A 15,145-nucleotide genomic window follows, 5' to 3' on the forward strand; every position below is an offset into this window, starting at 1 on the left:
TCGAAAGCCAATCATGTCACACTCACTGGAACACCAAGATATATACGGTATGGTTGGCTGTTGACAGCTTTTTCATTCTCATTGGGACACACACATGGATGCTTAAAACAGCTATGTCACAGAACAAGGTTGGCCAGGCACAGTGGCTCATGCCTGTAATCCCAGCACTTTGGGAGGCCGAGATGGGTGGATCACTTGAGGTCGGGAGTTTAAGACCAGCCTGGCCAACATGGTGAAACCCTGTCTCTGCTAAAAATATAAAAATTAGCTGGGCGTGGTGGCGGGTGCCTGTAGTTCCAGCTACTCAGGAGGCTGAGGCAGGAGAATCTCTTGAACCCGAGAGATGGAGGGTGCAGTGAGCCAAGATCGCGCCACTGCACTCCAGCCTGGGTGACAGAGACCAGGCCCATCTCAAAATCCAGCCCCCCCAAAACAAACAAAAACAAATAAAAAAAAAAGAACAGGGCTAAGTAGAAACATGGTGGAGAATCGAGAGTTTGTTTAATGTCACTCCTCTGGGGGGTGGCAGGAATCAGAGGGTAGGTAACAGTGAAATGGGTCCTGGACCTCAAGCACATTACTCACTCAGCTTATTTCCTCTCCTCTACAAGCACTTCCAATTCTAGGCTACCTGGTTGTGCCTGTGTGGCACATGAGAGATTGGAGCCAGCTACAGCTGATGTGTGTGAGAGGGGGTCAAGGTTCCCACAGCAAAGTCAGAGACGTGTTGGGACAGATGGGAGCTCTGGAGCAGGGGATAAAGAAGGCAGGAAGCCACAACAACGACAGCGGCAACAGATATACAACAAGAAATACATTTCCTTGTATTCTATTGCACTTGGAGATGAAAGGAGAGTTTCCAAGAAAAATGGAGACACTGGTAGAGTGTTAGTGGTTTCCTAGGATGATATCCAACACACCTGGAGTTCCAGTCCAGTTTTCAGAGTGATAATCCACACTCACTGCAAAGACAACTTAATCATTTCCCAACTGTTTTGAAGAACTGAGAGACACTGCCTAACATTTATTACTTTATAACAAGGAAGTGAGGCATGTGTCTTATAAACTGGGTTCAGGCCTGGCACGGTAGCTCATGCCTGTATTCCCAGCACTTTGGGAGGCCAAGGTGGGCGGATCACAAGGTCAAGAGATTGAGACCATCCTGGCCAACACGGTGAAACCCCGTCTCTACTAAAAAATACAAACGTTAGCTGGGCGTGGTGGTGCGCACCTGTAGTCCCAGCTACTAGGGAGGCTGAGGCAGGAGAATTGCTTGAACCCAGGAGGCGGAGATTACAGTGAGCCGAGATTGCATGTACTCCAGCCTGGTGCCTGGCGACAGAGCAAGACTCTGTGTCAAAACAAAAAACAACAACAAAAACCTGCTTCATAAATACTCAGAGACAGAGATAGGGAAAGGAAATAGCCAACTGATTTTTAAAAATGTTTAATTAGCTCCTGTGGCAGGCAAAAGAATGGTCCTCCAAAGACGTCTGCCTCTAATTCCCTGGAACCTGAGAAAATCCTACCTTACATGGGAAAAAGGACTTTGCAACCATGCTTAAGTTAAGAATTGTAAGATGGGGAGATGTGTACTGCCTGGGTGGACACAATGTAATTACAGGAGTCCTTACAAGAGGAAGGCAGAAGGGCCAGAGTCAGAGGAGATGTGAGGAAGGGGCCACAAGCCAAAAGATGCAGGAGCCGCTAGATGCAGGAAATGGGGGCAAATCCATGGATCTTCCCCTAAAGACTCCAAAAGGTGCCAGGCCAGCCAACACGTCATTTCAGCCCAGTGAAAACTGATTTCAGGCATCTGATCTGCACCTATACGATGATCACTGTGTGTTGTTTTAAGCCACTATGTTTGTGGTAATTTGTTGGAACAGTGGTAGGAAACATGCACAGCTACTCAGTGCAGTGAAAGGTGGGATCCTGGACAAAATGAATGAAAAAAAATCAATCAAGTTAAAAAGGATTATTGCTCAACACCAACAAAACAGGTTTCTCTGACCACAAGCTGGAAGCTCAAGCTCTACAGGTTTAAGGAAGACAAAATTTGGCTAAAAATTTTTTCTCAAGGAGAGAAAAGCATATATCGTAGACCCTTGAAAAGTATGGGAGCTGCGGACACTAACCCCTCACACAGTCAAAGATTCACATGTAACTTTTGACTCCCCTGAAACATAACTACTCATAGCCTACTTCCGGCCAGGAGCTTTGCCAAGAGTGCAAATGGCTGATTAACACATATTTTGTATGTTATATGTATTATATACTATACTCTCATAATCAAGTAAGCTAGAGCAAAGTAAATGCTACTAAGAAAATAATAAGAAAGAAAATATACGTTTACAATTAGCTAAGTAGAAATGGATTATCATAAAGGTCCTCATCCTTGTCATCTTCACATTAAGTAGGCTGAGGAGGAGGAGGAGGAAGATGAGAGGTTGGTCTTTTTGTCTCAGGGGTGGCAGAGGCAGAAGAAAATCCACGTATAGGTGGACCCATGAAGTTCAAACTTGTTCGAGGGTCAACTATAATTACAGGAGAACCACTTCCCAACAGGACAGATGCGGAAACCACCCACCGACAGGTCTCAGGCGCAGTGGTGCATGGGACTCCCAACATACACAGGGAATGTGTATATACCACCAACACAGTCTTTGCAGGGCCTGGAATCCACCCTCTCAGAGTAACAGGGCTTTGGGTCTTCAGTGTTATGCGCATCCTTGTTGAACATTCAGTTAATCCTAAGGGGAAGGGCAGTAGCCTAACAATAGAGGCAACTAATGTCATCCAAGCTATTATTCACAAAGGTTGTATCGGTCTGACAACATCTTTCTTTTGGAATTTTAAACATCAACTCCAGGAAAACATTTTTAAGTTCTGATTTAATCTCTCTAAGATGATTATCAGCTAATACAGAGATATTGGGGAAGAGTCATCCGACCCCACAGTCTGCCAAGAGCAAATCCATGGATGTGGCAGGTAGGGTGGTTCAGAAAGGATGCTGTGTTCCATCAAAGCCGACCCACCCTAACCTACGACCCAGCTGGGATGGGGCAGCCCTGGTTTCCATAGAAGGTCTCTGCTCCTGCTGCTCCTCTGTGGACTTAGAGCCCTAATGTGACTGGGATTCCATGGTCAAAAGATCAGAACAGAAGCTTCTGAGAAACAGTGCTCATTCAACTAGCGATGTCCTGATGCTGTCAGAAAACTCTGGGTGCCACTGAGACTATACTTACACACAGCACCCATGCCAATCAAACTCCAAGACCACCAAGGACTTCCCAGCGTTGCTGAAGGTTAATGTCACACGTGCATTACACCGGAAACCTCTGAATGTTCACAGAAACCAAGGCAGAGTCAGAGCAGGAGAGGCAGCCTTGCCTTTTCCACTCTCCTTTTCTGTGTACTCCATGAAGGTGAGCTTTGTTCTGGTGCATCCCCAAGGTCCAGAGGAGCATCACGGGCACTCACAATTGTTGAATGGGTAAATGAAGCAATGAATGAAGGTTGGGGATGTGTTATTATATAATTCCGAGAGTGCAAATCCCTAAGGCTCAACTCACCGCTATCTCTTCCTGATCCCTGAAATGAGATGTCTTCCCCTCTGATCCCCCAGGAGGGGCCTGCTTGTTCCTCTCCTATGCCACTCTTGTCAGATTGATGTTGTGGTCAGTTAGTTCTTAGGATTTTCCTTTCCAAAATAGAATGCAAAGAGCTAAGAACTGAGCCTGCTTTATTCATTATATCCACTGCAGCCAGCCCAGTACCTTCCATGTAGTAGGTGCACAATAAATACTTGTGGGTCTGAACTGTAAAACATTTTTTCTTCAATTCTTTTTGGAGCAATAGGGTTTGCAGAGAAAAGCTCACTTGTGTTACTGAACAGTAGATTACAGTAAATCAGTGTAGTGTTTTTGTTAACATCAGGTTCATAACTACCTTGTAGTAGGAAGAACTGCTATAAAATAACAAGATGATACTTCAGTAAGAGGATCCAGGTTCATTAATGTCTGATGTTCTGCCAGAAATGAAAAGCATTTGTAAATCAATTTATCAATATATAAACACTAAATATTAATGTAGATATATTTGCATATATGTATGACTAGAGTAACTAATTAATAGGCTTTCCCTGTCTTTGAGGTAAGAAGAGATTAAAAATAAAGTGGCATATTGCATTGAACAAATGGCATATGGCATGCTTTATAAATACACACACTTTGTCTCTCTCTCCTGCATACACACAAACCCCAAACTCTGCCTTTCAAGATACTGGCCTCTTGCCCTAGTTGGAGGTGGCTGAAAGGAAACCCTCACTGCCTTACAGACTGTCTGGGGCAGCTCCCCCATTACCCGCAGCCAGGAGGACACCTTTGCTAGCGCCTCGGATGCAGTCAGACACTGTCACTGCCTCTTTCCATGGCCACGGGAGGTGCTCTACTCATGTTAGTGACACCCCACATCTGGCCATTTGCTGGGCCTCAATCCAGGCACCCAACAAGGCCATGGATGGTAACAAGCACTCATCAAAGTCTCTGTCAACAGAATCCCCTGCTTTTCTGTCCTTCCCTGGAAGTTAGCAAGCGAGAAATGAAGGCCTGAAGGGCAGCCGGGCCATTCTGCGAGAGGCTAGCCGTCAGCGGCTGCACTGCACCAGGCTTTCATTTCTGCCTGGGATGGGAACTTGTCCTTTGAAAGAAAAAGGAAAGAGGAAAACTAACATTTACCGATTTCCTAGGAAGATAAAACAGATTGATTTTATAACAGTACTGCCAGGTATTTATTCCCTTCTAAAGTTTAGCTTTTATTTTTAGCAAAGTTTTACTTGCACAGATTTGAAGGGTCAAATAATTCTCAGGAGTTTTCCTAAAAGACAGCAGCCCCCATCCCCTATCCTGCCACAGTCTGCCCAGTCAGCCTACGGGGGACCTGTTTTCAATTTTTCTAGTTGGTTCCTTTGGTGGGTCTCTGTATCTTTAAACAAGCTATTTTTCTTGCTACTTCTGGTTTGTTATTTGTTTTAGGCATTGCCTTTGCATCACAGAAGAAAAGCACTTAGCTGTTTCACGCCTCACGCCTCACACCTCCTGCCCCGTGCCTGTGCCCAGATCTTCCTGATATGCACATGCTGAGATTCCCATCACACCACCATTCACACTGTTACCTGTATGGGCCACTACTGAGCCCCACAGTGGACTAAAATGACTTCTTTTCTGTGCAATGTTCTGTTTTCCCTAGCTTTCTCAGCTGTGTTCACTTGTCATCAGCTTGGTTTCTCCTGCTGTGATGGGGGCGTGAGGCATGGAACGCTGGTTATGAGTGCGGACTCTCTGGGTTCAAATCTCAGTTTTGCCACTTACCCTCTATGTAATTCTGGACTAATGATTAAGCCTTGATTCCCTCATTGAGAAAAGGAGGATAATGATTACTTATCTAATAGGGCTACTATCAGGATTTAACTATTAATATAGATATACTTAAAACTGTGCCTAACACACAATGAACACTCAATTAGTATAAGAGGCCATGGTTGTTATTAGGTTTGCAATTACTTAATCCTCTTGAAGCATCCCTGGAGCCTTCAGATCTGCTGCAGTCTGAACAGATCCCCTCTGATGACCACGGCACAGCAGAGGCTTTGGGATGGTTCTTGTCTTGCTTTTGTGTTGCAACTCTTATTTCATGGATCTTGTCTTAGCTTATTTCTCATTTTGGTGGAAACACCTTGCTTTCATCCTCCCCCGAGAGTAAATCTCCAGACTTCTACCAAGATGAAGACTTGTTGGTGATTGGCAGAGTGGTCCTCATGCTACACATAAGTGAGGAGAACACTGAGGGTTCTGCTCCTCAAACACATTTTCACTAGACAGTCCTGTGTCAGCCCTACTTCAAGAGGAAGTGGGTACTACGAATTCCTGAATCTTCCAGGGGTTTGTAGTTGGATTACCTCTTGACTGTTCCCCTGCCAACTTGGATTTCAGCTCTCTTGGGTCTACTGAAACCTAACTACTCCCCTTCTCCATCTGCTTTTCAGCTTCTAAAATTACGTTGCTGATGTCTCCTCTCACCTTCACTTAGTCCCTAATTACTCTATGCCGAAGGGAAAAGCACCCAACTCTTTACTGTTACCGTATTGAGAGGCAACTGAGGTTAAAGCTATGTTCAATCTACCAGCTTCAATTAAAAGTCTATTAACCCTGCATCTTACTGGCAGAGTAGCTGAGGTACCAGGAGAGGGTAAATACTTGGTGGAAGCTTGTATAACCAGTAAGAAATACAGTCAGAAAGTGAACTCAGGATCAGGTCAGCTTCATCCTAAACTCCAACCCTTTCCCTTGCAGCATACTCCCTCTCCAGGGAAACACGGGGCCTCTTCCAGTAGGAACTGTTTATTAGAAATGTGTTCCAGTCTGACATTAGTACCAGGATAACTACCATTCGACATTGAAGATTCATGTGACATCTCTCAGCCTTTTGCTGGTACCACACCGCATTCCATGCTCCCCTCCCGAAGCCCCTGCACTTTTGCTCCATAAATTCTTTCAAAACCCCAGGCTCAGTCCTGTGACCTCGGTTTGAAAGGGCTCCTAACAGGAAAGGGAACGGGTCCAGCACTGGGGCCCTTTCCCTTGCTTGCCCTATAATATGACTGCCAACTGTCACCTTTCCCAATGATCCAAGTACTAGTAGGAAATCTAAGAAACCCATTCTCAGAAAAAGTCTGGGGTCTTATCATGAAAAAGGCAATGAGAGGGATACTTTCAGGCCTCACCCACCAACAGTGACTGGTTTCAGCTCATGAGCAATCCTAGACTACATCTGCCACACTTGGCCTGTGGGTCTCCATCAGTCTTATCCACTACACAGCCCAGTAGATAAGATACAGAGTCTAGAATCACATGGGCAGGGGGTTCAACCCCAGCTTTGTCACTTTTCTACTTGTATGGACTGAGGACAAGTCACTCAGTTCTCTAAGCCTGGGTTTTCTCATCTATAAAATGGTAATAGCTACGGTATTCACTTTGTTGAGCTGCCATCAGTTTAAATGAGATATTGTATATTAAGCATTAAGCATAATATCTGATTTGGTGCCAGGTAGGGCGAACAACACAGGTATCTTGCATGGTGTTCCTGGGAGTGAAGCCCCCAGCAGCCTGCACCCTCAGCTCCTGGCCCTGCATGTAAACATTGAGGGTCACCAGAAGCTGGCCTCAAGGTTCCAGGGTTGCTCCCAACCACTCAAATCCTCCAAACAATGTGTACTGGGGACAGAAACTTTGGTTATGTAAAAGTTTAAAAGAGTGAAGTGATGCAAGCTACTTTAAGGATACCGGAGATAAATGATCTATTTATATTTTTATGGTGAAGACATAAATAGAAAAAAACACAGCACCCAAAGAAATGTTCCTTAAAATATATGTACAGCATGGAAGAGAGATATATGCACAGAACAAACAGATGCTAACTATATACCTTTTCACATCAGCCATAATTCAGCAAGACTCATTAATTCAAGGAGATCTACCAAGCACCATTATAATTTTGAAAATTAACCCCTAACAAATTACAGCACAGTGTGCTTTGGTGACTTTTTACAGAATAATGAGGAGCTCCTAAATCCCAACCTTAACTATTGACCCACAGACATTATAAACATACATGACAATGTTGTTTTATACTGCATTTATTCATTCAACAACTATTTACTGAGCGCCTACTAAGTGCCAGGCATTGTCTGAGTCCTGGGGACGGAGCATGAGCAATGGAGACAAAATCCTTGCCTCCACAAAGGGTGTTTGCTAGTTACGGGAGACAGGCACTAAACATGCTAATACATAATATTTTTATATAACTTGAAATTACTATAAAAATAATAGTGGAATTGAATGAAACACTTTAAATAAAGAGAGTAGGGTAACCCAAAAATCCAGCCTTTGGATTTGAATCCTATGAAAGGCAGATGGAAAGAGTGAGAAAAGAAGAGATTAAAAGAAGGAAAAAACAAAGCATCAGAAAGGAAGGGAAGGAGCTCTGAGGCTCATAAAATAGGAACTCAGGAAGGACACTCACCTAGTGACCGTGGGTCCAAACACCCTGGTTTCCTCCCTCTGTCCTATAGGGAATGGATCCTGAGTGCAGGGAGAAGGAGGCCACCTTTGAGTCCCATTCAGGACATAGAAAACCCTGACATACAGCACCCTAGTTGGGGACAGAAACAAGCTGACCGAGGGGAGTTGATGGGGTCACAGATGACATGGAGATATGAGGGGAACCTATATTCTTTTTTTTTTTTTTTTGAGGCCGAGTCTCACTTTGTCGCCCAGGCTGGAGTACAGTGGTGCAGTCTCGGCTCACTACAACCTCCGCCTCTCGGGTTCAAGCGATTTTCCTGCCTCAGCCTCCTGAGTAGCTGGGATTACAGGCACCTGCCACCACACTCAGCTAATTTTTGTAATTTCAGTGAAGAGGGGGTTTCACCGTGTTGGTCAGGCTGGTCTCAAACTGCTGACTTTGTGATCCACCCGCTTCAGCATCCCAAAGTGCTGGGATTACAGGCATAAGCACCCACCTGGGGACCCTGTGTTCTTGCCAGCAAGTGACAGCAGGGAGTGAGGGCTCCATGCAAGAAGCCAGCCCTTTTTCTAAAGTTTGAAGAGGCGTCGATGTTGGCAAATTGGCAAAGGAGGCTGGCTGGCTGCTAAAGGCCATGAGGTTATTGTGTTCAACATGAAGAATTTACTCCCATTTGGAGTATGTGACTTCACTGAAGGGAGATTCTCTGGAATTATCTTAGGTCTTGCAGACTACGTACAAACCAAACAAAAGTATATTCAAAAGTGTATTTGTTTACAATAAGAAACATAACTGTCATTGAGGCAGAGGCAGAGGCAGTGTGCCTGGTGCTTCATGTATTTAATTTATTTAATTTTCATGATAACCGGAATGTAGTAGACAATATTATTACCTCCATTCTACAGATCGGGAAAGTGAGGCACAAATAAATTAAAATAATGGTGAGTGAATACAGAGGTGTGATTCAAACCATGGCAGTATGGCTTCAGATTCTACATTCTTAACCATTGGGTTACGTGCTAATTACAGGAGATGAAAGAAGGAGGAGGATTTAGAAAGTGGTTTGGGTCACTGGGTGTGTGGTGTCATGCACTGATGATTCTGTGGAAGTTAAAGCACATGTTAGCATTTCACCTGCATTTGTCAGTCCTTTCCCCATCACCAGGTTTTATTTTGGACCTGTTTTGCTCTGTTAATTTCAAGGTGTGATGCTTGACATACAAAAGATAAGCTTCTCTTACCTTTTGAACAAAGAAGGCAGTGATTTGGGTGAGTCTGATAGAATAAGTCATATATTTTCCATTTTGATACAGAAATCATAAGTGATCAATCAATTACCAAAGCTTTTTAGCTAACTCTAGTCAATACGTAGGCAGGAAACATGCCTTCCAGGCTCAGGCTGGTAAACGTGAACATGCTCTACCTTTCCTAGCTCATAATGTTAGTTTCTATTTTGTTTTGAGGACATGGTTGATGACATTAAATTCTAGTTTTGGTTCTATGTTTTCCTTCTCATCTTCTCAGCCCTAAACTTTGGACCAATGCATTCAACAAATATATTTTGATTATCTGCTATGTACCAAACTACACCAAGGGGACAGAGAGGAATGAGACATTAGTTCCTCCAGGAAGAGAGGTGGGAAAGTGGGAGGAGGCAGGAAAAGGCAGATAGGCCTAGAGTCAGACTCATTATATGAGATGGGATGAAGGTGAAGTCCCTTCCTGACAAGAGTAGTAAGTAACAGCAGACAATTCTACCTTGACCGTTGGTGAGGAACACAACAAATCAACAAAACCAAAAACGCATTTGGGCCATTGTTTTCATTCTTCTGTTCCTAAGTTCTAAACTAGGAGCTTGTCATAGCTGATAATCAGCAAAGGGGACGTGGAGGGGTTCATCCCACCTCACTAGACACTCTCTGATGAAACTCTTTACAAGGAGCTAGGAAAAACAAAATATAGTTAGTCCTCCATATCCATGGGTTCCATATTCATGGATTCAACCAACTATGGATCAAAAATATTTGGAAAATAAAAAAAGGATGGTTTGGTCCACACTAAACATGTACAGTCTTTTTTCTTGCCATTATTCCCTAAATAATACAGTATAATAGCTATTTACATAGAATTTCCATTGTATTAGGTATTATAAATAATCCAGAGATGATTTAAAGTATACAGGAGGATATGTGTGGGTTTTATGCCAATACTATGCCATTTTATATCAGGGACTTGAGCATCCCTGGATTTTGGTATCTGCTGGGGGTCCCGAAACCAATCCCCCATGGATACCAAGGTCCAACTACAGTTATAGTAAACAGATTCATAATACACACCCTACTAGGCATTCTTTTAAAAACCTCTCCTCTTTTCAAAAGTCGAGGGGCTGTGAAATCCAAGGCTGTGGCACACAGACCACAGACTGGTAATGCTGGAGTGGACCATGAAACTGTGTGATCCCACTGCCCTCGCTGCACAGGTGGGAAGCAGGTTCAAAGAGGCTGAGTGACCTGTCCAAGGTCACACCACAGTGGTCAGTCAGAACCACTACAGCCTGCACATATTCTTCTCTAATCTAATTCTCGATAGAATATTATAGCCTGGATGTGAGGGCAACATTAGACACACTCTGAGAGGCCACAGGAGTAAGAATGTCATTAAAGTCTTAATTAAGGACACACGGTGACCCCAAGCAAACCTCGCCATTTTTACCTTGCATCTCCCTGCTGTTCCCTCTCTGTCGTCTTAGTTCTAGCTTCTTATTCTAAGAAAACTCATCCTTATTGTAATCCACCAAATCATAGGAGACTTACATTGAAAAATGCCCCTTCAGTCCTAAAAACAGGATGGCTTCCTGGCATCACTCTAGTCCCTACCTCCGTTAAACTAAGTAAAATCATGTAAAAATGCCTCACTCTTTGAAGGGAGTGTGAGACAACCAATTGCCACATGGCACTAAAAATGGTAACGCTGAAAAGGTTCTTTGTTGAAATGCACAGCTTATTTATCCTATAGCGTCTAGAAACATACGAGGCCTATGCAATTAATTTTAATATTTCACCCGTGCCAATTTGTCAAAGCACCAGGTCAACTGAATGCAGCCGGCTGTGCCAGACAATACATTTGCCAAGACAAAGGCAGGATTCGACTGGATCCAACCCCCCAGTTCTCAGGACAGGCCACCTTCTTAAACGACAGCCTTCACATGCACCAGCTTCATTTCTGCAGCAGTTCACACACATACAGGAAGTTTCAGAGGATGGAGAAGCAAGAAAATGGCTATGTGGCCCTAAACAAAAGGCACATCTGCTCTTCTGCATGTATTTTCGTCATTCCTAAATGAATCTGTAAAACCTGGCCTGACTGCGTGTGGGGACAGAGGAGGAGCTTGGCACTTGTCCCCCATCCCTTAGGGTTTGTTAATCTCTTTACACTCTCTTCCAAGGTAATATTCAAATCAACAACACAGCTCAATTTACTTTGCTTGTGACTCTAATTGAATAAATCTAAAATAACAACAGACACACTGGCCCAGAGCCTTGGCCAAATTTTTCCTTAGACACTTAAAGCACATTATGGCTGTTTTAATTCTGCCTGCAAGCAGGTAAATGCACTCTTGTCCAGTGCCTAATTTTATACCAGAGGAGGAATGACTGACATTTTGTCTATTATTTCCAAGGTGGCTAATATGTACTGATGGGTAGGAGCTTTGCAGGAGAAGTGTTTTTTTGTTTTTTGCTCAGAAAAACTTGAGCATTCTTGAAAGTGGGGAGAATATTCTCATTCAAGTTGGTTAGCTGGCCTTTCACACAAAGCTGTTTCATGAGGTACTGTTCTGTTCCTGAGTATCACTTCTTCAGAATCATAAGGGCTGATTCGGCTCTGGGAGTTTGCTCAGTCTCTTTTCCAGGTTATGTTTAGGTGAGTCTTCAAAGATCCGGAGTGAGCAGCTATTCCCATTTGTAAACATATCCAGAGAACCACTGCTCTACTAAGCCTGCCACTCATTCTAGTTTCTCTCAATCATTTTGCAGAGGGTAAGAATTTTAAAAATTGGATCATTACCTACTAGGGGTAGGAGTGCAGGCTGAGCCTTAGGAACATGGCAAAATAAGTAAGCAGCCCATGATAGTTTAGAACAGGCAGGTCAAACTTCAGAATGTCCGTGCTTTCCTCTGGGGCATATCATCTAACAAGAATGTTTTTGAGGTGGCTCATGCCTGTAATTCCAGCATGCTAGGAGGCCAAGGTGGGCTAACGATGCTGAGTATGTTTTTAAGGTCATGCGAATAAATCTGCTGGCATTCTTTCAGCTGTCTGAAGACAAGAGTTAAAAGGCAACAACAGGCTGGGCCCAGTGGCTCACGCCTGTAATCCCAGCACTTTGGGAGGCCAAGGTGGACAGATTGCTTGAGCTCAGGAGTTCAAGACCAGTCTGAACAACAGGGTGAAACTCCATCTCTACAAAATGCGAAGCAAAAAAAACCCCCAAAATTAGCCAGGCATGGTGGTGAGCACCTATAGTCTCAGCTATTTGGGAGGCTGACATGGGAGGATGACCTGAGCCCAGGGAGGTCAAGGCTGCAGTGAGCTGTGATTGTACCACCCAGATTGGGTGACAGAGGGAGATACTGAGAGGAAAGAAAAGGAAAAGGAAAAGAAAGAGAGAGAGAAAGAAGGAAAGAAGGATGGACGAAGGGAGGGAGGAAAGGAAGGAAGGAAGGAAGGAAGGGAGGGAGGGAGGGAGGGAGGGAGGGAGGGAGGGAGGGAGGAAAAGAACAAATGAACAAATGAATGAACGAATAAACATGATTGGTACCTCTCCAAGATGGGAAGGAACCTGCCAAGGGTGGCCGTGCTATGGCTAGGTGGTGATGGTGCTGTGGCAGAATCTGCTGTCTTAATGACAAATGAAGATGTTCCTGCTCCTGGGCGTGTCCCACAGGTGCAGGGCCATCACAATGAGCATGTCTGTTTGTCAGTGTGTACACGTGTTCATTACACCTGCATCCAACATTTGTCAGAGTTTGGAATCTTTTTCTCATTGGTATAGTAAATGCACCAGCAAGCACCGTCCAGCCAAAGGCCTCTTCTAGCTTCTCTACAGAGACCAAGTAGCCTTTGACTTCTCAATAAGCCTGCCACATACTTGACTCTAGCCCCTCTTCAAGTTTTTTTTCCAGGTAGAAATTCCAAGTCTTCTTTTCCCTTTTTCAGGCCTTGGTGTCTCATGAAGACCAGGTACAATGACTGCTCAGGCTGGTAGACTATGGACCAAGCAGTTTGTGCTTGGAAATTGGCTCCCAACCACTGGGAAGTCTGGTCAGAAGGTGTAGCCTTAGCAACCCAAATCCACCTCTGGCACAGAGCACCTCTGAAGTCAAGCTCATGCTTCAGTGAGAGCCAGCCAGTTGCCCTATCTTTGTATATAAGGGCAACATGTGATAAGTTACATTTACATGGCTGCTAATACCACCACCGACGCCTATCTAGCACAGAGAGGAAATCTTTACCTAGTGAATGAACGAATGTCGGCATCACTACCTGGAGCAGGCCTCTGTGCTGATTAAATATCCTACAGCCTGCACATTTTGGCTCCTATTTGAGGTTTTTCCTCTTTATAATTGTCTTCTGCCCTTCTGAGCCCACATCTTGTTTCTAATCACAGCTCAGAGTGAAACACATGTAAGGTAATTACTCCTCAGCGTGCTGTGGCAGCGCTCATTGATTAGAAATTGTTTTCACAGGGAACACTATAACAAGGAGTTTTGATCAAAGGTGGATTATTATTTCAGCTCTTTGTCTCACCCACGTACATTTACTCCCTCTTTCTAAAAGAAAATTTGTGCATGTGAAGATAGATGCTAAGGGAGTTAGAAGAGTTTTTAGAATGAAGCTATTTATTCAAGTAATCTCAGGTACATATTTCTTTAAATTACTAATCCAGTTTTTTCCTGAAGCTCATGCTCTGAACCCTTAATGTCATTCTCTTCCATCTCATCTCTCTGGGAAGAGGCCGTGTTCGTGTCCAGATGTCCTGCATTGCAGGGCCAGACCCTACCACAGTGAGCGTGAACACACTTCATCGAGGCTCCAGGGGCTGGGGGATCAGGACCCAGTGGGCTCTTCGAAAACATCAAAGGGTCTGTGGGGGTTTGATGAGTCCAGTGAGTTTACTCACAGGTCTTGTCTTTCTGTGCCTGCCCTAAAGGGAACTGTACTCTTAAAATAGTGAGCACCTAAACCACACAAGGCATTTCAAGTGTGTCCTTCTTTTAAGCTGTTTACAGCTGTATAAATTATTCTCTTATGGAATAATGGAAAGCAGGCATCTAAGGTCTGCAACAGAAGCTGAGTTGAGATGCACAGGAGGAAGTTCAATTTGTTTTTGACATTTATTTTTTTAATTTTTTTATTTTTTTGAGACGGAGTTTCGCTGTTGTTACCCAGACTGGAGTGCAATGGCACGATCTCGGCTCACTGCAACCTCCGCCTTCTGGGTTCACGCAATTCTCCTGCCTCAGCCTCCCGAGTAGCTGGGACTACAGGCGTGCACCACCATGCCCAGCTAATTTTTGTATTTTTAGAAGAGATGGGGTTTCACCTTGTTGACCAGGATGGTGTTGATCTCTTGACCTTGTGATCCACCTGCCTCGGCCTCCCAAAGTGCTGGGATTATAGGGGTGAGCCACCGCACCCGGCCTTTTTTGACATTTAAAAAATCATCTTCCACTCTTCTTCCTGAGATGGTTGGATTCCTCATGCAATGGGGAAGACAGGGTATCCTCTGATGCCAAGTCTCAATTGCTGCTTTAGATGGAGAAAGAATAACTCAAGACATTCCAAAAGGTTTTAAAATTACAATTTTTTTTAGTAACATTTTTACCTTGGCGTAAGTTATCATCAGTCCTTAATCCAAGCAATCAGAAAGCTTAAACAACAGACAAGAAACTTAACAAAAAAGTCATATCGGGGATTTACAGTACTCAGAAGAGCACTTCCCATGGATCGTCCTGGATCAATGTGGCTCAAGCGTTAAGTCCATCATTCTGCATTTATA

The 15,145-nt window shown here is 44.1% G+C and overlaps 1 protein-coding gene across 15 annotated transcripts in view; it reads right to left on the reverse strand.

The window, feature by feature from the left end:
• FARS2 (phenylalanyl-tRNA synthetase 2, mitochondrial) overlaps positions 1 to 15,145 on the reverse strand; it is a 521,299-nt gene that overhangs the window by 105,815 nt on the left and 400,339 nt on the right. For 2 of the 15 annotated variants that reach the window (XR_013533781.1, XM_054253737.2), the window contains one exon: positions 484 to 4,030. The exons of the other annotated variants lie outside the window; for them this stretch is intronic. Coding sequence is in view for 1 of the 2 variants with exons in the window: in XM_054253737.2 (XP_054109712.1) it covers positions 3,994 to 4,030 (37 nt within the window). In the remaining variant the exon portion in view is untranslated. Of the gene's footprint in view, positions 1 to 483; positions 4,031 to 15,145 lie in introns of those variants that run through there. 15 annotated transcript variants of the gene reach the window in all.

The sequence above is a fragment of the Callithrix jacchus genome, chromosome 4 (assembly GCF_049354715.1).
Source record: "Callithrix jacchus isolate 240 chromosome 4, calJac240_pri, whole genome shotgun sequence".
Classification (NCBI taxonomy): Eukaryota; Metazoa; Chordata; class Mammalia; order Primates; family Cebidae; genus Callithrix; species Callithrix jacchus.